Raw genomic sequence first — 25,181 nt, forward strand, 5'->3', positions numbered from 1 at the left:
GAGCTACACGATGAACTTTCTCCTCTCTGTTACAATCTCCCTTTTTTTTTTTTTTTTTTTTTTTGCATTCCTTGTGCAACTCTGCCAGTGCAATTACCACCTCATTTGTAGTACACTTCTGGATTTCAGTACCAATGCAACCATAGTTTAATGTACTCTAGAGGGATACTTATACCACCTAGCTCTAACCACCTAAGTTGGTCAAGTTATTAACCAGCTAGTCACTGCAAACTCCCTCTTTAGTCCATAGGGAAAGATCAGATCCTTCAGTCTCCTTCAGACCAAGCATATTACTATAACCTGCAACTCTTGCTATTCAAGCCATGAGATTTTTACATGTAGAAGCTGCTAACTGCACTAAATTCCATACTGTGCTACCAAAGTGACTTTAGTGGTAACCCAAGCTAATGTGCGTTCAAGCATCTAAAGTATAATACAATCTCCTCTGCTACGAAGGTGCTGTCCTATAAGAGCCATAAGAGATCAGCTCACCTTCACAAAAAACATATATCATCCTTTAAGCCCACACATAATTTTCCATAGGTGAAGCCCTACGCAATTGTGTGAATAAATTGCAAACGCTTGCAGTAGCTCCATTTGGCTGAGCAAAATTCATTTTACAAATAGCTCAACACAGGCTTAACTTTTGTCAGCCCCAACTGATCAGCTAGATAAACAAGCACTTGATGTCTAGGGGTGAACAACATCAAATTTTCATTTTTACAAAGTAATTTTTCTCCACCACAACTGTGTTAAAACACAGCTTACTAGTTAGTCTTTAGTCTCATTCTTAATATGCTATTAGTATCTACAAAACAGATCTTACCTTGATCTTCTGAAGAGACTGGTGACCTGGAATAAAACAACAAAGTCCAGTCAATCTTTGGTATGAAAAGGCCACAAATAAGGTTCAGTGTCACTGTGGGAAATGGGATATGAGGAATTTGAAGGTTTTATTCTTTATTCCTTAGAAGAGAGGGCTGGAAGCATCTGACAAGAAAAGAGCAGAAAAGGGCAGAGACCTACTTGAGCAGCAGGTTCTGCAGACCAGAGTGGCTGTATGGAGTCACGTCCATAAGGCAGCTGTCAGCTGTGCTGTTAAGCACTCATGCCAAGAGTTTCTATAGGTACTTGGCAAAAAACTTATCTACTACTGTTACTGTTGGAAATAGCTAACATTACTGGTGAGAAAGCCCTGATCCTCTAGAGATTATTGAAGGGACCATAATTAAGTGTGGGCCAGGAGAAAACCTCACAACTAGGGGTGGTTGAGGAAATTACAGCTTCATAGGAACTCACAGTCATTAAGGTGACCATTTTTCTTACCATGAGTCAATGTAGTGGCTTGCATAAAACACCAGTCATAATTAATAATACTTCATGCCATCTTCACAAAAGCAACTTAGACAGACACATACACACACAAAAAGTCTGCACAGATGTAAATACAGTAAAAAGCAACATAACAGCAGCAACACAAGAGTTACAGGATACCCTAACCAGTGGCTTAAGCCTCTGATAATACTCCAAGAGAGTGAGGGGTTATAAATCATGAGGGACCTCTCAGTGCCCCTGCTGATGAACAGAAGGGCCCCACTGAATTCCAGGGATTTGTGTCACAGCTCCCATCACTAAGGATCCCAATCCTCATGGTTTTGGTCAGCACCCACAACAAAGGAACATAAAGAGGTGTAAAGTATTGGCCCTCCATTTCTCCCTTTGCTGCCGTAGCTTGGCTTAGCAAAACTGGGGCTAACTGTACAGCCAAATCTGGGATGTGCCTTGGTTATTTAGACCAGATTGACACACATAGTGGATTGGACCATTGCCTCAGCACTTCCCCAGCAAAGATTTTCAACTGCATATATAGCCTTCCCACCCAGGTAACAAGGAGTTTGTTCCCACAGTGAATGGGGCAACCCATGCTTCCTTTCCAAGACATATTTAATTTTGCATCAATGTATAAAAATTACAAATTACTAAAGATTTAAAAATGTTAGTGTTGCCAGCAAGAGATCAAAGCTGACATAAGAAAAGCAGCCACAGAGGGGTGAAGGGAAAAGAAGGAACAAAGGGGAAAAGAGCACATGTATATTTAACTGAGTCGGCAGGGGATGAGTGTTGGGGGGGGGGAGGGGGGCATGGAAGCAAGGGCTAGAAACCCTGGATTTAGAGAAATGAAGAAGCTCAGAAGGAGTCATGATCTCATTCCATAACAGGGGTCTGAAAATAAAGGTTGAGGGATTAGAGGACATCAGAAGCAAATATGCAAATACGTAGATGCAAACAGGAAAGATGGAAAGAAAAGAAGGAAACTTTCCTAACGAGGTATGCAAATTTTTAGTTTCAAAAAAGAGAGAGATTTGCAAAGAAAGAGAGGAAAGAGTTACAACACAGCTGGAGCAATGGTCACTGTGAAAGGAAAAAATGTGATTGCCTAATTACGATTCTGACTGTGCAAGAAGCCAATGTGTCTGTATGGATCAGAATTAATTAATCCTCTACTCCCATTAAATCCTTTGATTGCTGCTGAACATCCTAGATATGTATCCTGCTCTGCTGCCAACCAGGCCAGGTCTGCCCTTGCACTTCAGCTGTGTCTGTGGAAATACAGTAGGAATGCGGGTAACCCAGAGGATTAGCAGGCATCGCCAGGACTCTGTCCCACTGCTTTTACCAGTTAGTTACACGCCTTTCTCCACAACCCCCAGCAGAAGGCCTTCTGAAGGTCAAAACTCAACACACAGTGTTTCCTACAAGGTTAAACAGTGCAGAACGGGCCATATCAAAAGGTACAAATTTTCAGGTATTTGAAAATATTTTTACATGCAGGAGTCATGCCAGGTTCCTTAGCTCACGTATCCTGACTCTCCACCCATTGCTAATGCAGTATCCCACAGCACCAGTAGAATTTATTCCTCTGTTTTGTTTCTTAATTGCACAGTTTCATCACTTTTCAGATCTTTATTTGAAACAGTATAATAAACAGTACAGATTATCCTATAATTTGGCTGCTCTTTATACCTGGTAAAACAGATGTCATTAGTTCCTTAAAGCATCAACAACAGGAGAGACACTATTACAATACCACTGCCTTCTCAATTAAAACATTGAAGGGAGGGATGAAAAATGTCTTTGTGCATATTTAGTGTGCCCCAAATTAGTAGGTATTTTTCAAAATACTACTGCCATGTACCTTTGTTGCATGCCTTGAACACAAATGGTTGAACAGTAAGAAATCTGACAGGTACTACTGCTGCTACTAGCAGTGTTTTCATTTAAAAGGCTTCATGGAACCGTGTAGCCTGGTATCCTGAGAAAATAAGGTTTATATAATCACAGCATCTTGATGTGTACGTATGCCCCTCTCTGCCTCACCCTAATAAAGTTTGAGCTTGTTGGCTCATTTCACCCATCGTTAACAGAGGGGTTGGAGAGCCAATTCCTGCTTTCACAAGGAAACACAATAGCAGAAGCTCAAATTTTTTTGACATAGCTGCAAAGCCACAAAGAGAGGTTTTGAATATCTCAGCCACAGGAAAGCCTCAGTGAGAGCTTCCACCACTGGAGATACCAAAGGTTCAACCACAATAAACTAGGCTTCCTTTGTTGCACTACTAACATGAAGTATTTTGGCAAAGAGTGGAGAGGACTCTCAACATTCTCCTACAATTTCAGGCTGTATATTTTAGCAGGGGGAGGGATTTTCCAAACAGTTCAAGTACTGGCCTAACTACACCAAGGGGAGTCCTGCTTGTAACTATAATGTAAGGAAGTGAGGCTGCTGAAAAGTCCACACTAATAGTGTTGGGCATTTTATGCATTGTCTGGTCTACCCCATGCTTATGAGAGGCTCTAAGGGAGGAAAGAAAGGAAGTCTAATGACCTGCTCTAAACCACATACACTCACTCCACAGCCACAGGGGACTCTCCTGACAGCAAAAAAATCCAGTGGATGCTCATATTTCCGGTCACACATCTTTCTCTCAGGTCTGTAAGAAGTGTGAGGGATATACTATGGCAGCACTGGTCACCAGAAGAGTGTCCTGAGAAGGGAGGATTCTCAGCTGCTAACATCCACACAGTAACCATCTATCTAGCGCCTGTCAGCTGCCCTCCTAGTATGATTCTAGCTGTGTGTTTGACTGTCATAAAGAAGCAAGTTATCATTCTCACAACCTCCATGCCTTAAAAAAGACTAGAGACAAGTCAGAGATACTTCAAGAAGAACTAATAAGCTGCCAAGATCTGTGGTCCCACCTGGGTCAAAACACTTTGCCAAATAAAATCTTGAAAAAAAATTTAATTTAGTTAAACCAAACAAAACAAATCAAACCCCTAAAAACCTTCAGGAAAAGGTTCAGGCACTGCAATATCCTGTTCTTGGCCATTTCAGAATGGAATCGCTTATTTTTTATAACAACTGTTACTTTTTCTGGTTTTATCTTGGTGTAAAATGAACTTGTAGAAAGAAAGGCTTATCAAACACCCCACCTCCCCAAGAGAGTAAAGACAGGCCAGATTGTCTATGATTGGCTACATTTCCGGAATCACAACCTTAAATTAGGTCTTCCACCAACAGTGCTCTTTTCCCATGCATAAGCGTGAAAGGGAAGCCCAATTTCAAACTTTTTCACCAAAGGCATTAATCTGGCTTTTTTCCTGCCCTGGTTTGACAGATGCTTCACAAAGAGCTATTGCTGTAGTGACTAGTTAAGGGGAAGACAAATATTACTATGACGGTCAGGAAGGGGATCAGAAGGGAGGAGGAGGGGAAGTACGTTATCACCTCCATTTGCTTTCCATGTTGTTTGTACCCCTCCGTTTGCTATAGGTCCTGCAGTAGTGTCCTCCTCCTGTGGCAGAGTAGCGAGCTCTACTCAGAAGAGATAACAGCACTTGCCAGCCTCAGTCTGCGAGCGGAAGCTGCACGTTGCCTCTTCCACCACTCCCTATGCAAGCAAAGCAGTACTTTTTCTGCTTAACACAAAATGCACAAGGATCTCCCAGAAAATGAGGTACACATATTTAGAAATGCATAAAATAGCCTGAATAATAACGTAAAAAGCCCCTAGTCACGCATTCACTAGAAGCTTCCAGCAAATGGGAAGACTTATGATACCGAAGGCATGAGACATGCCCACCTAAACCAGCACTGTACCTCAGAGTCAATGGTCTGATCCAAAGCTCACTGGAATTTTTCCGCTCACTCTTACAGGCTTTGGATCAATTGCTGGCAAAAATCTAATCCCCAGTATAGCCAAGACAGCCTTTGGTATCATACAAGCCTTCCCCAAACAGCCAAACACTCACAGCTGTTTCCAAGTGCACGCTCCAATGTGCAAGCACTAGATTTATTCAGCACTGGAAGGGTGGAAGAGGGAATATTCATTTCTAAGGAGGGAAGGGCAGGGACTGTCACAGTTTCAAGCCTAGTCAACTGAGGCTTAGGAACCTAGAGAAATACAGCCAGCCTCCAGCAGATGAATTCTAACAAAATTTCAGCAAACGCGTACATTATTCATGAAGACAAAAGCCTCTGGAGAAACAAACCCGGAGCTGATGTAAAGCAGCTATTTTAATCAATAAACCTGTAGCAGAAACCATCTGCACCAGGCCTATTTAAAACCATCCATTTACAATTTAAAGGCCAAATAACAATCTGTGTGCAGCAATTCTGCTGGTTTTTATGACCATTCTCCTTTTTCCCCGCTTAAGCAATGTATTTCTGCAAACTTTCTTATTCAGTCTGACAATAGCTGCCTGTGACGAGTGGAGGGAAAGAGCTTTCAGATTAAACCCATTCTTTCTCATTTCATCTGTACATCTCTTCAGAAATGAAAGTGGCATCCCTATTGGGATTTATTCATATATTCTCTGTTTGTAGTCAAAGAAAATTTTTAGCACATAAAGTATTTTTAAAATAAAGGTGAGGAAACCCCCTCATTCAGCAATCTGCATCAACACCTGTGGGACTGGTGAGTCCCCTGCAGTCCCAGCTGCAGAAAGTGACTCATATCTTACTAGCACAAAGGCAGAACTGCTTGCTTTCCTGGTCCCTCAGCACATCCTTGGAGGGACCCAATAAGAGCTAAAGATAACGCTCAGCCAGGGCATCACCATTTTCTGCCATGGCACTTGATGAAAAATAAAAGCCTAAGGATTACCAAGAGCTTCCCCACACTTTCACTTTGACCCTATACATGCCCAATTCAGTGACTTTGACAGGCTGAAGAAGTGGGCTAGCAGCAACCTAGCAAGTTCAACAAAGGCAAATGCAAAGTCCTGCACCTCAGGAGGAATAAACCCATGCAACAAGACAGGCTGAGGGCCTACCACCTGGAAAACAGTTTTGCAGAAAAGGATGCAGGGTGTTAACGGAGCACAAGTTGAACATCAGTTAGCAGAGTTCCCTGCGACAGTAAAGGCCAATGACATACTGGGCTCTATTTGCAAGACCACAGCCATAAAATAGATGGAAGTCATTTTTACCCTCTACTCAGTACCTGTGAGACTTGAGAACAAGACAGATGTTGACAAACTGGACCGAGTTCCACAAAGGGCCACGGAGACGGTGAGGGCGTGTGAGGAGAGACATACGAGGAGAGGCTGAGGGAGCTGGGTTCGTTCAGTAAGAAGAGAAGGCTCAGGGGAAATCTTATTGCTGCCTTCAACTACCTAATGGGAAGGAAGGTATAAAGAAGACAGAGCCAGAGTCTGCTTAAAGAAAGAAGAGGAGAAGCAACAGTCACAAACTGAGACATGGGAAATTCAGATTGGATATTAGTAAAATTTTTTTACCATGTGGGTGGTCAAACAGAGGAACAGGTTGTGCAGAGAGACTGCTAAATCTCCAGCTTTGCAGATATTCAAAACTTATCTGGAAAGGCTATGAACAACTTCATCTAACTGGACCTATTTTGAACAGGGGTTTGTATCAGATGACCTTCAGAGGTCCTTCCCAACCTAAATTTTTCTGCAATTCTATGAGTCTCTCTACAAAGCTTTCTGCTTTTATTATTGCAGCTTTCCTGTCATTCTTTCCTCTCAAGTATTTCTCATAGACAATGGCCATACTGTCTCACACGTGGGAAAATGCTGACTAGCAATGCTCCCTGAATCTAAAAAATTCCATTCAGGTTATTTATTATTTTGCAGAAATCCATTCAGACATGTCCTGTTAATCTGTAATGACAATCTGAAGAGCCTAATTTTTTCTAATTCTGCTAAAGGCAAAGATCAGTACTTTTTCTAGCATCTCTGTTGCTTCCTTCTGCAGCCTCAGTCTTTACCTGCACAAAACCCATTGCCTCAGGCTGTTCACAAGAACTCCAACATACAGGAATGTAGCTTGGGGCTTTGTAGTAATACAAGGGCAGCTCAGATGTATTCCTTGCTGTGTCTCAGGCATGACTGTGTCCCTTATATTTTTCCATATCTTTTCTCATTACGGTATAACTTTTTATCTCTTACCATTCCTCTGTCCACTGTAGAATGCTTTGAATGAAGGCTTGGAACACCACAATGCAGCTATACCTGAAGTTGTACTGACACCCAGAGGAGTTGCCTGGGAATTGCTGCTTAACAAGGGAATAAAAGATTTTACTGCAAAATCAGCTGTAAACCTTAACATGGTTAACCTTGATTTAAAAAAGAAGAAGTGAGAGAGATGTTCTAACATGTTCATCTTGAAAAAGACAGTTCTACCTTGGAATCAAGGTCAAAACATGACCTAAGAAAGTTGGCGTGTAATTTCCTTGAAAAAGAAGGTATTTCCAAACAACCAGCAGGATCACTGTAGGGTGATCATGGGTTGTTTGTTGTTAGTTTGTTGTTTTGTTTTTTTAATACTTGGCTTCTCTTTCTCTTATCACCACGTGACACCAACATATCTCAGGGGAATGCAAGACATTCATTTTGAAGAGGGCCTGATCCAAGCTTCTTTGAAATTTCCAGATTTGAATTAAATCTTCAAAATCCTCACTGACCTACCTGTCAATCGCTTGATGAATTTGGGGGGCAAAAGACAAAGGAAAGGCAGTAGCTGAGGTGGCTCTGACCCTAAAAGAAATAAAGTGAGATCTAACAACACCATGTAATACTTTGGCAAAACAACAGACTGCATGTCAAGGGACTGGATGCTGTTTGAAACTGCTCTTTATTAAAAAGACCTGGGACAGGAACTAAAGGGGCTGGGCCTATACACTGCTTTAACATCCTACGCGAAAAGCAAAAAAAGATATTAGGTGCAATCAGGTAACAAATCATCTGACCCCTTTTCTCAACAACAGATCTGTGTACTTTTATTTTTTCCAGAAAAAGATTAACCCAGAGATCATTTTGCTATGACTTTACCTTATGAATTATATATATGACTAACTTATGAATTATTTTGGTAACCACAAAGCCATGACAGCCACACTGCAAGCACATCAGATATACTCTGATTCAGAAGTCACGTCCCCACTTGGCCCTCAGGCTAGATGGAGATGAAGCACATTAGCTGCTTAGTATCTCAAAACACCACCCAAATAATCTTAGGCCAGTTTGGGTTTCTAAACAGCCTAGAAGCTACCCTAAGTGGTGTGTTTGTTACCACAAAGCAAACCAGTCACTCCTGATAAATAGCCTTTAGTGGTTTGGGGAGGAGAGAGGCCAAGACACAGAAATCCCTCAGAAACAGATTCTTGCAATTATGTTCAAAAATAAGTGGCCTGATTTTAACAAGTGGTAAGCACTAAGCAATCCTCACTTGCTTGCCAACTTTCAAAAAAAACCCCAAATCACCTCAGTTAATGTGCATAACACACAGGTCCTTCTATAATCCTAGGCAGAGCAGAATTGCTGAGCTCTTTACATCCCTGCTATAAAATAATTAATGAAGAATTAATGAAACTTATAATGGGAGCTTCAGATATGGGTTTGTGCCGCACTTTCAGACGCCTGGCACAGAAACAAGAATCTAGGAGTCAGGGTTACACTGGCTCCAAGCCACCTCTGGCTCTCTGATTTCAGCTCTTGGCATAATTTAGCCAGGTCCATCTGTCCCTGCTTGCCCATGGGCATCAACAGTGCCAGGAACCTCAGCAAGACTCTGTGTTACAGCCCCGCTCCTCATGTATTTCCCTCCCTTGCACACACCTCTGTGCCAGAACTGCTGAACGCTCGCTCAGTCTCAGCTACCAAGACAAAGCTGTGGGTTTGAGTGCTCCTTTCCCAGCACAGAGGAGCAGCAGGCAAGCAGGGACAACTTTTCTCCCTCCCCATTTGAATGCTTTTAAGCTTTCCAACGTTTCTCCTCTCACCCAAGAAATGCTTTGGCAGGCATTTTAAGAAGAGACAGTACCTGCTACACCCTTACATATAAGCCTGCAGCCGGGGGACAGGGACACGCACCCTAGACATGGAAGAGCAAGGGCAGTCCCCTGCAGAGCAGCCATGCCAAGACGCACAACCTGGGGAACACGCTGCCTGTCCCTCAGCAGTTCTCAGGCTAACCGGAGAATCTCTCCCCAACCCAAGCATACTAAACCCAGCCCACATTCACAGGTACTTTCTGTTTCAAGCAACATTTTCCAGAAGAAATAAACTTCTTTCATGCATACCTCCACCAAGGAATAACAGCTCACCAATATATTTTTCAAGCAGCCCTAGTGAAAAACCTCACTTTTTGTTCAATGAGTCAAGTGAAGGCTCATGTCAAAATATTGCTCCCAGCCTCATCCAAACACCCTGAACTTTGCGGGTCTAAAATACTAAATTGCAAACCTCAAAAGATGACCTATTTTCACATGACTATGCTTTGTCTCTAGCTTTTTGCTGCATGGTACTTCAACACTTTCCAGTTTCCAGCCACAGCTGAAAACCAAACATGCAGATATCTGAAGAACCAGAGAAAGTTAGCAAAGGTTTGACTTTTTGGAGTTTAACACTGTCAGCTCAGGCAAAGTAGTACTTCTGTGTGATAGTCTAGAGCAATTATTTTACCAAATCACATTTCTATTCTCTTTGCAAGCTGGTTAAAAACTAGAACTTAGGAATACGAACAGAGTGTCAATAAATACAGTCTGAATGCATATTATGACATGTCCTAGTGTGAAAGCTTGGACACACTATGTATTCCAATGTGTGTATTACATATGTACAGGACTGTGTTTCATACCCATGCCCTGAAGCTTAGTAGTTTTGGCTTTGATAAGACAGCTTGGTAGTGAGTGAGAGCACATTAAGAACCAGTCTCCTCTCCGAGCAGATGGCAGCTCCTTATGGCAGGGACAGAGCACATGGACACAGGCTTGCTATTCTCATGCAATGCTCAGAAAACTAGGACTGGGATGTTTTGGGTTTTTTTTCTTACTTCAACTCTTACAAATAAGTAACAAGTACACACAAATACAGACATACATATTACCTAAAACTACAAGGTTCACTTCTTTTCTAACTTTTACTGGACTGGAAGCCTGCTGTGCTGGAGGATATTCACCTTATATTTATAACAGTGCTTAAAGCAAGCCCAGAAGAACACATGCTTTCTTTCTGTTGATCATCCTATATCACCCCAGTAAACCCAGCTAGCCCCCCTTCCAGTGCCTTTAATGTCACTGGGGGCCATAGGTCTGCTGTTTCCACTCCATAAAGCTACAATGGCATCATCAGCTCCACTCTCCCCTCTCTCCTCCTCTTGCCAGGTGCAGTTACCATGTGCCTGATGCTCGCAGGAAAGCAGTAGGCCCTAAAGATCAAATTATCAAATGTCATTTTCTTTTACCCAGCCAAATGGAAAACAAGGGTACAAGAAGTGACTGTCTTGATATGTTCCCTGCCTTCTTTGCTGTAGAGCTTCTTTACTTCTCAGCACAGATTCTGCTTCTCAATCCAAGGGCTAAAGTAAGCAAGCAAGGATGGAAGCAAATGAAAAAAAAGGACAAAGAAAGAGTTGTAACAAGAAAAGAGAAAAAAGAAAGAACTCTACTGCTTCAACCTTGGCTATCAGCCAAAGAGTGGAAAGCAGATTTATAGCTGTTATGGTAAACCACTTAAAGAAAACCAAGGCACCAGCTATCTGTACTTCGTCAACGTCAATTTTATCCTTTAAACACACTCCAACAAAAAAACCCTTACATTCCACATGGAAAATTCTTTTTCATCCCCTTATCTACTGGAACTACTCAGAAAGCATTTTCAAGCTAGGTGGTAGTTGACTTTTTCAACATCCAGGTAGGAAGGTCCCTTTGTCAAGCACATATGTATCCTGTTGCTTGAAATCTCCCCAAGGAGAAGAGGAGAGCTGGACTGCTTGCATTTCCCTTTTGGAAAGCGGGATGCCAGTCAAGAAGCAAGATGTCTCTAAAGAAGCCAATTTGTAGTCTCATGGTGTGTGGGAGTGTTTTGCATGTCACTGTCTGCCAAAATAATTTGTCAGCAGGGTGAATTTCCTCAGCTGTGCATCAGGTGTTGAGATGCTACAAAAATCATTAAGAGCCCTCATTCTGAGGGCTCAGGGGCAGGCGGGTGGGAAAAAAGGAAGCTAAAATCCCACCCAGTCCACTCCGGGGAGCTACATTCTGAATAATAAAATTATTTGGTAATAAGTACTGATGAGAAAAAAAACATCCTACAGGATGCACTGCAGGATGTACTCTATTTCCGCCGCATATGGAAGGGGCAGCAACACAAACCCACCTCATCAGATGTGCCTACTGTTGTTAAAACCCCTTAGCAATGCAGCACCTCAACAGCAAAGGCTGGAGACTTAATACTGGAAGAAAACAAACACTATTTACATTGCACTCACATACACAAATAAGGCCATACACATGCAAATCTAAAACAAATTCTGATTTCTTCCTTTTCCAATTATGGTTAACAAGAGCAGAAGCAAAAGACAGTGTCTTAAAGCTCAGTATTACTGGGAGAGGGGGTTCCCGGGATGATATGTAAGTACCAAATACTAGTGACTGTCACAGAAATTTTAATAAGTAAAAAGCGTGATTTTTCTACACCCCAGTTCTCTGTAGATAAGGCCAGACTTTGGCAGTAATGACATACATTTTCTACTAATTAACAGGGGAAGAGGTGATTAAATAAGATTTTCCATGTATTCAGTCACTTAAAGGTGACACCAGAAGTTGCTGAAAGTTCGTGTTAAACAGTTTCCAGAACCATCTGATTCTTGCTGTTTGCAAAGGTCCCTCAGGTCTGGCGGGTGCAATCACCGTAGAGCCATGGCTCACCCCCTGACATAGCAGGGACTGTTTGTGGTAACACTTTCCCTAGTCCTGCTTCCCCATCTTCAGACATGAGAGCAAAATGCCAGGGTCTTCCCATGCCCAAAACCAACCCTGAGATGGTTGCAACATGGCTGAAGTAACACAAAGCCTCTTGAATCCTGAGTTGAGAACATCTGTTCTCATGTTTACCTCACATACAGTCTGTACATCATATACTCAGGATATACCAAAAACATACCTCATGCAGGCCAGTCTTTGAAAAGATATTTTGATGCCAACATTCCTCTCCATCCCCTGTGCTTTTAGCATTGTTTTCCTCTCTAAACTGTGTTCCTTTTTTCTGCAGTTGAGTCAAGGTGTGTCTACTAATCCATCCATAATCTACTAAGACACATCCAGGAGTCCCTCTTCCTGGCTATGACAGGGATGAACATCACTAGAACTAGAAACATTGATTGGGAAAAGAGGACATAGATTAAGTGACAATGTGGGAGAGGCTCAAAAGTAACTTGTGAATTAATGTTTGTCCAGGTAAAAGTCTCATTTCCAGTTTCATGACAAATCATTTGACAAATTCATATATATTCTGTATCTACAGTTGTACTTAAGGTTGCTGTATAAGCAGCTCCAGAAGGAAAAAGAAAACTTCTAGAAAAATTGTAAAAGCTGGACACTCAAATTAGCTTCCAAATAGTAACAGATACCAGCAGCAGTAGCTGTCCTTAAAGAAATTTTTGAAATCCCACAGGCTGCAAAGCAACACAAGGCACTAAGCAAGATTTTTCTTTGCTGTCAATCTGGAAAGAGTATGAATTTCACTGGGAAGTATTTCTGTCTGCAGTGCTACAGTCTCCAGATTGTTCTTGTATTCAATGATTGTACTGCAAAATAAAAAACCCCATCCTGTTTATGAGTATCTCTGTACTGAACTAATTATACAGAGAATATAAGAGATTCAAACTATTTCCGGAAGAGCTTGTTTTTAAAAACATAGGGATCTCACAGAAAAAACACACTCCTTTTTGGCAGCTAAATTCCACTTTTTAAGAGCCTTCCTATTGTTTGTCAAGCTGAATTTTTTTCTGGGTGGCAAGAAATGAAGTTCAAGGCAAATTATTCAAGCAATGCCAAAATTCTGCTCGATTTTCATTGTTACGTTGTAAGTATTTAAAGGAATGAGAAAAGGCAGAAATATATCTTTTCAGAACTACAGGCACATATCTTTAAGGTAGAATTCCAAAGGAAACCAATAATTATTCCTTTTTTCCCCACTGAAAATCTCAAAAAGCAATGAAGGCAGCTAAAGTCTTGAAGTAGATGGAGAGAATTAATATTCACAACAGGAGCATAAAGTACATAAAATTCATTATTTACCATGCCTGGGCACTAGAGTGTAAAAAAAAAAAAAAAAAAAATTAACAGGTGCCCTCTTTTGTCAAGAAAGTCTCCAGAAATGGGAGTAGGGGAAGATTTAGAGCAGCAACTAAAGAAAAGATTTCCTAATAGTGAAAAAACTGTACCTTTCATCTGGAACTTGCGCAAGATTTTAAGTATTGTGACTGCATCACACTGACAATAGTGAGAGCTTTCAAAATACAGGACCAGACCCTACACTGAGATGCATCACTTATTCCCACTCGATGTCACTCAGGGAACTTGCTTTCCCTCAAAACAATTTCTTATCCATTTGCTATATTGTTTTTTTCTTTCTTTCTTAAAAGTACTTTCCCTGTTTAGCCTATGTTTATCTTTCCCTGAACCATTCTTAGTTCTCTTTACATTGCTTTTCCTCCTCTTTGAGCCCTCATCTTTCCTTTCACTAATGCCGCCTCCTTTTTAATATCACTTTCCTAGCGAGAGGTGGAGAGCTGCTTTAGGCAAAACTTTCTCATGCTCCACTTCAAGATAGTGAGAGTGGTGCCTTACAAGCTATTTGTAAAAGTATCTAAGATAACAAAAGAGAAAGGAAAGAGAGACTCAAGCATAAACAGACACTGCATTTTGTTGTGCTCTTATTCTATTACAAGGACTACACAGGACTGTACAGTGAAGATGAGATGGTGATTTATGCCTTCACTCAAATAAGATTTGTTTGAAAGCAATCAGTACTCATCTGGGATTTTAAATAATGGAAAGTAATTTGTCCGGGTGTACAAATAGCTGGTTAAAACATATGCACTTCACTCTTGGGGCTTAATCTTATAGATGCAGCTTGTACTAAATCTGAATCAGAAAACTAATTCAGATTTTGCTATCAAAACTGTGCTGGTTTTGGCTGGGGTAAAGTTAATTTCCTTCATAGTAGCTAGTATGGGGCTATGATTCGGATTTGTGCTGAAAACAGTGTTGGTCATTCAGGGATGTTTTCATAACTGCTGAGCAGTGCTCACACAGAGCCAAGGCCTTTTCTGCTCCTCACCCCACCCCACCAGCGAGCAGGCTGGGGGGGCACAAGGAGTTGGGAGGGGACACAGCCGGGACAGCTGACCCCAACTGACCCAAGGGATATCCCAGACCATAGGACATCATGCTCAGCATATAAAGCTGGGGGAAGAAGAAGGAAGAGAGGGACATTCAGAGCGATGGCATTTGTCTTCCCAAGTCACCATTAGGCATGATGGAGCCCTGCTTCCCTGGAGATGGCTGAACACCTGCCTGCCCATGGGAAGTGGGGAATGGATTCCTGGTTTTGCTTTGCCTGTTAAACTGTTTTTATCTCAGCCCATGAGTTTTCTCACTTCTACCCTTCTGATTCTCTCCCCCATCCCACCAGGGGGGAGTGAGCAAGCGGTTGTGTGGGGCTTAGTTGCCGGCTGGGGTTAAACCACAACAAAACCACACCAGGGCAGACTACTCCCTCTATTTAAGAAGTGATGCTGAGTTTTCCAGTGCAAGAGTTTTGGGGAAACACTTGAATTTTTCAAGTCTTCACCAACCTTTGAAATTTTAAAGGTTCACTATCACTAGGCAGCTCCTGCCTATCATGTGCAAATCCTAAGAATGATCTCTTTATATTTTCTTAACTTTCACTAGATGAGCATTCCTTCACCTTTCTACATGCAAACTGGCACCCCGATGCTCTTCTCACCTTGTACCACGCAAAGATTTCTCTTAAAAAAAACAAAACCTAAACTACCTTGTAACATCTGTACTGTCACACTGATTTCCTGGGCAATGATCTGATTCTTGTGGTTGAGTTAAAACACTTGGCATTTAGCCTTTTTCTTCTTCCCTCTCAGGAACTAGGTTATTTTTGCCTCATAAAGCAGTGCCTGGGTGGTAATACTAGCTAATTAATGTCTATTTAGTGTAGAGGGCTGCAGCCACCTTCCAGCCCCTACAGGCATTTTTATTTCCTCTCCCTGACAGGACCAGATGGCATTCTGGCCAACCTTTGCCCACCCTTCACGAGCCATGCACTCAGTTCAGACAATGCAGCTAGCAGCTTTGGAAACACACTACCATCACAGCTGGACAGATGCTAGAAGAATGGTTGTTACTGCCCCAAACAATGGGAAAATTAATGACTTCAATTAAAAGATGTAGATTAAACCTCTACCAAGATATAGTCACCTTTTCATTTTTGTATGTTGTTGTGGGTTTTATTTTATTTAATTTTCCAGCTCTCATCACATAACAGGGTGACAAACACATAACTAGGAAGAGAAATACATGGCCAACAATGAATGCTTACAGCAGGCTATGAGGGAATGGTTATCCCCATCTCACTGCACTATTTGATCACAGGATAAATCAGAATGACGAACCCACTCATGTTCAAAGGAAGAGTCCAATTACATGTTTCAGTGGAGTCAGCCCAGAATACTTAGCTTTTTTCAAGACCAAGCACCAATAGTCCATGTAATTGTCTTCCTCTTGTTTTTTTTATATGCACCATTCACACCAATTTGATGTTCCTATTAAGCTATGATCTGCCCCATCTCCTGGTTACTGCATCAAGACGCTGTTTCATGTCCTGCCCACTCCACACATCAGTCACACATCAAAGAGCCATCAGAAAGGGAGCAAACCATGAAATACCATTAATCAAAAGCCACCCGAAAATTAACTAACATGAAGCTCGCTTAATTAAAAACAAAAGCATAAATTTTCTCTCAGAAAGACCCCTGCCTCAAAACCATTACATTCAAATTACTCTTTACCCCAACAGCTTGTGATCAAAAGCAACACCAAACATCATAATTATTTTTAGATCACATGTTCTCTTCTCTACTTTCATCGATTGAAGTAATTTAAGGGATCCTTCGATTTGCATACTTTGTCTTTTTAGCTACACTCCTCACTTGCCGGAAATAATGACTTCATCTTAAAGAGGTTTTATATACATATATATATATATACACACACACACACATATATGCAGAGCGATGCCAGAGACACTCTAAGCAACCTGCAGCCACGCTATGACCAGCTGTGGTCTAATCAGCTCCTAACATCGGAGGAGGGTCACTCCCAACCCCTGTTTGGGAGAAAAATGGCCACTGAGAAAACAGCCCCAGTGGGTCAACTGATGACACTTTCTCTCACAGCAAGTGCCCTCTCACTTGCCCTAATGACAGGCTATAGGGTATTGCACTTTGAGCTGGAAGTGCTGTACCGTATTTCAGACTAGATGTAAAACACTGGAAACTGATGACTCTTAAAGGATCCACGAGAACTCCATGTACAGGAGGAATTGTCCCCTCTGTGCTTTGCCAGATTCCTTTTGGGGAATTTTGCTAAAATTCTTTCCACAAGTTTTATTGCTTGATTTCCTTTTGTATTTTGCACATGCAGTGCACAGCCTCAAGATTTATTTATTCCACACTACCAACACTGTGCACAAAATGTAAAATTATTCATTTTCTCCTAAGTATCTTTGGCAGAATATCCCCATAGTATCCAAGTTTCTTATGACCATGAAATTCACCCTCATTGTGCTCCTCTAAGGTGAGGTTGCAATATTATCTGTATTCTGCAGCTGGGAAAATGAGAGTCAGAAGGAAGGCAAGCACAAATTTTCCATTAGTTTTAGTAGTACAACCTGAGGCACACAGAAAGCTTATTTCTCAGTTTCCAGCCCTTCATTCTCTTTCAAAGTCTTGTAACGGCCTCTCAGAAACCCAACCTACTTCACAGTAGACATGCACAGAATGAGAAGCCTGTTGTTACTGGCCATTCGTGAAAAGTTTGTTGTAGATCTGCATCATTCAGAAATTCTGTGAGGGAAATGGAATGCAGAAGGCAGTCCTCCAGAGCAGCATTCAGCTGCCTTAACTGTAATAATACCTGCTTTCTCTGCTGCAATCCCCTGCCTCATTTACTACACACCTTCCAGCTTGGCAGCAAACAAGGCAGTGTCTAAACACACTTCAGAGCTTGCCCACTGGTATAACAAATAATCTGCATTAGCCCAGAACTCCAGACTCCGGAGAGAAACAGAGGCAGACCCTTTCCCCCACACCCTTAACCTGTCTCACTCACCTCTTACCTATCTGCAGACCTTGAGGTGCTGGAGCGTGTCCAGAGAAGGGCAACCAAGTTGGTGAGGGGCCTGGAGCTCAAGTCTTATGAGGAGCGGCTGAGGGAACTGGGGTTGTTTAGTCTGGAGAAAAGGAGGCTGAGGGGAGACCTTATCGCTCCCTACAACTACCTGAAAGGAGGTTGTAGCGAGGTGGGTGTTGGTCTCTTCTGTCAGGTGGCTGGAGATAGGACAAGAGGAAATGGCCTCAAGTTGCCCCAGGGGAGGTTTAGGTTAGATATTAGGAAAAATTTTTTTACTGAGAGGGTTGTCAGGCATTGGAACAGACTGCCCAGGGAAGCGGTTGAGTCACCATCCCGGGAGGTATTCAAAAAGCGCGTAGACAAGGCACTTCAGGACATGGTTTAGTGGGCATGGTTGATGGCTGGACTCGATGATCTTGAAGGTCTTTTCCAACCTAAATGATTCTATGATTCTATGCACCCCATGTCCTCCTCCTTTTCATTATTCCCATTCTGATTTCCTAGACATCTGTATGTCCCCTGTGCTCTTAACTGCCAGCTCCCATCCCCTAACCCTGCTCCCCAAGTTCCTGCACACACTCCCTTTTTGCTTTGGCTTTTGCAGCCTCTTTTCCCTGTCCTTTCTTACACCTTTTCCTGACCCATCTCCATTTGACCATGACTGCCGCTTCCCTGTTCTCCTTGCTACTGGAGATCAGCTGGTGAGCAGTGCAGCCCCCCTTCCCTCAGCCCGGTGGGTAGGCTTGCAACCAGGATTGAGCAGAGAGGGGCATAACTCCTCTGCGAGCATGTGCAGAGAGAAACTTTTGAAAGCAAAACTCTTGAATCTGAGGTGTCTCCAAAGTGCATGAACAAACTCAGCAGCAGGGCAAACTCAGGCGTACTTTTCTCAAGACAGTAAAAGGCATCTCCCTGGTGTTATGGTGACACATTATTAAATGTCAAGCATCCAAAACTTTATTCCAATGAAGTTCATTCCACTGCTAGCACTAAAATGTCTGTTAGATTTATTTATTTTAAAGAATGTAATTTAAAGCAGCACACTTCCCACAAATCTTGTCCTCAGAAACAACTGACTTTTTGTTAAAGTTTTAACTAAAAGAAAAATTATCAGTCAAAACCTGAGTCTTACCATGAAAAATTTCAGCCAAAACAAAGTTTAGAGAAGCTATAAAGAAAACAATTCCTTGCAGCAGGCAGCGACAGGTACACTTTACTCTGGGCAGTACTACAGACTTCGCTTGTAATTAATAAAATCTACCAAACATAATTTTTCCAGCTAAGCAAACACTCTGATGTAAAAAAGTCACTCCTTTTATCAATTAGAAGTTAGTCCGCATGTTGTTACCATCTTTCCACTCTGCCTAAAGGTGTCTAAGCATTATTTTTCTCCCAGTTTTGCCAGCTCCAGTTTTCAGGCCCTGCCACTCCAGTCTGTGGAAAACTGAACCTGAATTCACCATCCTTCACGTTGCAAAGAGAATAAAAACAAGAACTGATCCAGAATCCCTCAGAGTAACGGGAGAAAACCAGGCGAGTGTCTCCTGGCAGTGCTACCCAGATCACCCTTTCTTACCATGCCATCTCCTCCTCCTGCCAGCAGTTTCCACTTTACTGGAAAGTTCCCAGTTTGTAGCCACACAGCTACGCAGCCTCTCATCCACACTGCATCTGCCCTGGAGCTGTACTCGGCAGGCACCTTGCAGCCCTCTTCCACACACATCCAAGACAGAAAGGCAAACTGAAACAAGGACCACATGGTCACTACTAATTTTTCTATACTAATTTTTAAAACTCATCCATAGGGATCCAGATACAGTAGAACTAGAAACATAAAGCAGAAGTGATGTACACAATTATACATTATGTACTTGGGGGAAAAAACAACCCCAAAACCCTAGAATTTTTCAAAGCCAGCAACAGAGTTCAGACAGGTGCTTCCCATCTAAACTTTGGTGGCGATTATGGATCTACTGTTGGTTTTGAAAATCTAAAGCGATAGGACTAAAAAGCTGAGAACCAATTCTAAAACAGGCAAGTAGAATAAGAGATGGTCTTAGACAAATCTGAACATGGCAAACAGGATTGTGGTGGTGGAAATCTCCTACATGGGGGAATTATCAGCAACGAAACCACTCCTTAGTCATCCTACACTGACAATGGTCTCTCTGGTTCAAGATTAAATGAAAACTATTGCCTACATCTTTGAAAGTAAGCAGCAATTGTAGAGATTTCTGCTTTGTCACATTGCATCAGAGCTACCTTAAGGGTGAGCACTTCGGTCTTTCTCATAACCAGTTGTCATGCATGTTCCCTTAGCTGGAACTTCAGGCATCCAAAATAATGTATTTACTTTTGGAAACTTGGATCTAGGTTTATTAAGAGTGCAGGGTGCCACAGAGAAGAAAAAAAAAAGGCAAGAACATATAATAATGGAAAAGGAGGAAGAAACAGAAGGAATGAGCAAAAGAGAAGAAGCAAAAGGACGTCTGTAATTTCAGCATGTCAGCACAATTCATTAAGCTTAAAGGAGCCACTAGGACTTGTCTGTGGTGATGGTGACAGTGCATCATCAAGCAGAGAAATGCAGAGGGTTCTTACTGCAGCATATGTGTCTGGCTGGCGTCCTTTTGTTTGTCAGGTACCTCGTAGTGTGGGGAAATCTTGCCAAGGCCGCTGTCGCTCAGCATCCTCTTTCGAACTGCAGGGTTCCACCGATCTGATATTCTAGGGAGGGAAGAAGGAAGGGAAAGGCATTCAAACCCTCAGAAATTACCTCACATACTCCACTTTGAAGCTGTCTAATGCTTACTGGTACCCAGCATTTTTCAGCCCACAGCAAGCTAAAATAGCTTAATTCACTATGAGTACGAGACTGTTCCTAAAGATGAATAGGAGCATTTCTGGTCTGCCCAGAGGACGAGAAGAAACAAAGATGTTTCACCATAGTTCTTAAGCACAAAGGGCTTCAGGCCCTTATACAGTGGTATCAGAGCCCTCACCGTGCAGAGAAGGGGTTTAACTCGATTGATACAGATTTATGGCGGGGCAGATACAGTCGGGGGTGCGAGGAGGTTGAAAAGTGCCGAAGTACATTAGTCCTGCTGCATGCTCCAGGATGCCTAACGCAGTAGATATTATTCCACTGTCCTTCTGTCACTACCGTGGCTGCATCTGATCCTGTCCCCAGCTCCCCACTTAAGATCTGCCCTCCCACATCTCCCAATCCTTCAGAAAAGGGGACCAGAAAAGAGATGCCCAACTCTAATACAGCTGCTGAAAGCCAGATGCCAGCTCCACTCACCCAGAGGCCTGCTCCACTACCAGATCAGGCATTCCTGGTGGCGTCCCCACCTGCTGTGACATTACCAGCTCTGGGTCCAAAATAAAAATCTCGTCCTGCGAAATTTCCGTCACAAAGTGCAAATGTTCCTGGTGAAGTGATACAAGGAACAAATAATGAACCTGCAGCATCGCTGGTCTCTCAGAGCACCCAGCTGGCTATAGGAAAGCTGGGTGCACGTCAGGGTCTCTGAAGAGCATTCATGCGACTGTGTATTTATTTAAGCGCATACAGATACACACACACTAAACCCAATGCTGCTGAAGTCACCAATAAATACTTCATCAATTTCAAGCAAAACAAGATTCCCAACCAGCAAGGTTCACACTCACAGCAACACTTAAAAGGCTGCTACTGAATGACTCTATGTCATTCAGCTGAAAAATGGAGGTCTACCCAAAAGCTGAGGTTTGCCTTTCGAAATGAGGACCAACACTTAAGGTCTTGCCCTCTGATAATGGCTGACAGAAATTTTCATTGTTTGGGGATACTGTCCCAGACATCTATTGCTTTTACATTCTGGTTTCACATCTCTGTTACCAAAGCTCTCTTTCTCAGTCCCTCTTTTTTGTTATTGTCACTGAAGGCTCATTGTCCTTCAAAAACCACCGAGTGTGAGCAGGCCTGTCTACACAGGCAAATGGGCAGGAAACTTCCCACCGTTTGTGCACTGGGACCATCACACAGTATTGATCTTTTCCCACAGAAACACAGGGAAAAGGAGTAGGAGGGAAAGATGACCACTTGTACAGAGTCAAGCATTAAAGAAATGCAGAATAAGCCAAACAGAGTCACATTGCCCAGTTTAACCTGTAGCAGCATCTTCTTCACCCTTGCTTTCCAAATGTTAAAGTATGACTTGATCAAAGCATTTATATGACTGTGTGCAAAGAATTCCCATGGTGGCTACACGCAGACCCTGAACCTGGGACCTCTGAAGTAAAGCCACAGCTCCTTCTGCTTGAACTAAACCACCAGCTGCTTTTGCTAGGAAACAGTCATGTGTTCATGTGATCCAGAAACAGCTTACACAGTTCTCAGGAGGACTAGATACAAATGACCACTGTGTGAAATCAACAGTTTGCACTTAATGCTGAGCCACTTATTGGCCTGTTTTGCCTACAAATCAGAAACACCAAAAGCTCTGTAAAATTTTCAAAGTGTCTTTTAGAAAATATATTCAGATTGTCAAATCTATACCACAGGTTTGAATCCAATGGAGCTACACGCTGTTTTGGGGTTCCTTGGGAATATTTGATACAGCCCTGTTCATAATTCTCAACTTGTAACATCACCTTAATTTCCATAGCTATTCCATGTCACACACACGGGATCAAGACTTCTGGAGACTAAAAGCACCAGTAAAGGTATAAACTCAAATACTCTGCTGCCACACAGATGCCCTTAGTAAGACTTGATAAGGATGACAAATGTAGAAAATTCTGATCTGTACATCAGATTGGTAGTAAACAGAAGGGCAGATGGTCAGCAGATAAAAAAGTTCAGTGAAATTATGAGAATTACATCAACTAAAAAAATGGCCCAGAATTTTTTCTCTACTTTTCATGAGACATCAGTAGCATTTTACAGGAGGAACAGCAGATAATTCATTTTAAACTGCATTTGACATAGATTTGAAAATAAAAAAAAAAAACCTATAGAAACAGTAACCAAATAAAGATTTACCTGAGATCTGTCAATGCGGTAAAAACGATCAGCAGAAGTTGCTGCAAGACAGAGAAACAACAGAGCTGCAGTGAAGAAAATGGTCTGAGCAGAACTGCATGGACAAGATGGGCTGAGCTAACATCACCACCACGTAAGACAACCTCTGTGTCAGTGAAGTCACAGTGGTTTCACAAGAACATAATCTGATTCATTCATTATGTCCATATTCCTATCCCATTAAATGGTGAATTTAAAGGTGAGGCTTAACAAAACAATATTCACTGAAATTATTAACTTGAAATAAATATTTTTAAAAACATATAAAATGGATTTCATGCTTATAAGAAGAATTGATTACATTAAAATATGTGACAGAAAAAGCTGCATTGTTCCGATGAGTGTATAGCAAGCATATAATAAAATTGATGGGTCTAATAGGATTAATTCAAATTCTGAATCTAAAGAACAATAACATGCTTGGAAGCTCTTTGTAAATCAAATGCATGGCCACAGATATTCACCCTGAATTACTAATACACTCAAGGAAAATTTATGCTACTCGTGAAAAACACATGAAAATAGGGGAGATTAACTAATAAAGCACCTAACATGGAATCTCGTCACTGCCAAATAATTTATATTACAAAACCCAGAAGTATTTTATCACCTACAACATACTTCATCACATGCGATTTTTTTGTTTCTGCTTTGCATTTAGTTTGGCCAGTGAAATCAGATTCGTTCATTCTGGAGTTTGGACACAAGAATGGAGTGATGTAAGCATTGTAGGTTTTGGCACTGCAAGGGAATATCAAATCCCTAAAGATAAAAACTGAATGCATCTACCCACCCAGCTTTCCCCCAAACCCAAACAGATTCTCAATATGTTTTTTATCAATTTCCCTCATGAGAGACAAGGAAGAGTGATTAGAAATTGCCAAGGAGAAATTGGTTTTGTTTAGAACAATAAAAATTTCAGTCTCCCCATGCTGAAGCTTTTGCAAAAGCAGATGCCATCCATTTTAGCTGCTAATTCCAGTGCTCTGGAGCCTGATGTAAAGCCCAGATAAGCCGTCTGCTTTGACAAAGTCTGGGTCAAATACAAGTGCAGGTCTCCAGGGAGTTACATGAAGTGAACTCTTACAGGGAAAGGAAGGTACATTTCCATCACCTAAACACTATAGTACCTAAACACTATAGCACTTAGAGATACCAGAGTGAAGAACGCAGCCTTTCCAGCAGCAGCGTGTTGCCACAACCAGCTGCACTCTGAGTCCAGGCACTGCCATGCAGTAAGTGCTGCTCATCACAGCAGAGACACTAGTAAACCAAACCTCTAAGCACCCTTAGAAGAACATGCCTCCTTGGGGTGACAATGCTACAACAGATGTTTTGATTGCTAGGTGAAGGGTTTGTTTCAGTTTTCAGAAGGGAAGGGGAGCATGCAGCTCCTTTTTTGCCTGCTCAGTATAACAAGAAGGAACAGTTACCCCTCCATGGTAATACTCTCAGATGCACTATCCTTTACATGCGCACCAGAAGCAAGCTGCGTGCTAGACACAAGAGAAGGGAGATGCACTTACCATCTAGGAAGCACCATCTAGGAGATAGCCTCTGAACAGAAAGTACTCTGGGGAAAGAGCTTTCCTGGTCCTGGATAGGGCAAGGAAACGACATAAAAAAGTAACAGATTTTTTTCTCTTAAAATAACTATTTTCTAGTGTCTGCTTTTTTCATTTTGCTCTACTGACTTTGCACAATGTGCAAAACCTACATAGCCCAAACCCACTGGATTTGCTCCTCACTGACGTCAGAGCTTGACTGTAATATAGAAGAGAGTAAACTGACATGGTTACCTTCAGCCACATCCTTGGCTGTCTCCTTCTCTTCAGCCCAGCAGTATCAAAAAGCTCTGCATCAAAACCAGCTTTCTCAGCTGTCTACAGACCCCCTTATTTGTGGGGACACAGGAATAGAGACACGTGAAAGAGGTCAAAAAGATACGCATCAATATTGGACAACAGCCATGAACTCTAATTACTATTTTTGTTTCTTGTGTGCCTGTCACCTTGCTTTATTCTAGCTCAGTATTTTTACACTCTTTCCCACCTGTACTGATCTGCCACTCAAAGCAATTGCCCACTTTGCCTGTCCCTGGCGTGACCCAAATGCACATCAGGGTGAAAAATGGTTTTTGCTACACCCAGAGTACAGAGAGCACAGACCTGGGGACCACCATCGGCCAAGCAAACAGACATCCTACATCAACATCCTCCTGTTCTGGCTAAAAAGACAGGCTCCTTGGGAACTGATGGATGTTATTTCAGGAACAGGCCTTCTTCCCGACCTGTACGCACCAAGGAGTCAAACAGGCTGTCCCCTTGATTTTTCAGCTCTCACTGAGCTGGAGAGGCAAAAGGGATCTCAGAAAGCAG

At 42.1% G+C, this 25,181-nt stretch overlaps 1 protein-coding gene across 9 annotated transcripts in view; it reads right to left on the reverse strand.

Annotated features, from left to right (window-relative positions):
• DGKI (diacylglycerol kinase iota) overlaps positions 1 to 25,181 on the reverse strand; it is a 226,140-nt gene that overhangs the window by 31,240 nt on the left and 169,719 nt on the right. For 8 of the 9 annotated variants that reach the window (XM_052788831.1, XM_052788834.1, XM_052788829.1 and 5 more), the window contains 5 exons: positions 24,330 to 24,399; positions 22,765 to 22,805; positions 21,040 to 21,167; positions 20,337 to 20,462; positions 827 to 852 (listed from right to left, as the gene is read on the reverse strand). In XM_052788831.1, the coding sequence (XP_052644791.1) occupies positions 827 to 852; positions 20,337 to 20,462; positions 21,040 to 21,167; positions 22,765 to 22,805; positions 24,330 to 24,399 (391 nt within the window). The remainder of the gene's footprint in view (positions 1 to 826; positions 853 to 20,336; positions 20,463 to 21,039; positions 21,168 to 22,764; positions 22,806 to 24,329; positions 24,400 to 25,181) is intronic. The other variant, XM_052788836.1, reaches the window with a different exon arrangement.

This window comes from Harpia harpyja, chromosome 6, assembly GCF_026419915.1.
Source record: "Harpia harpyja isolate bHarHar1 chromosome 6, bHarHar1 primary haplotype, whole genome shotgun sequence".
Taxonomy (NCBI): domain Eukaryota; kingdom Metazoa; phylum Chordata; class Aves; order Accipitriformes; family Accipitridae; genus Harpia; species Harpia harpyja.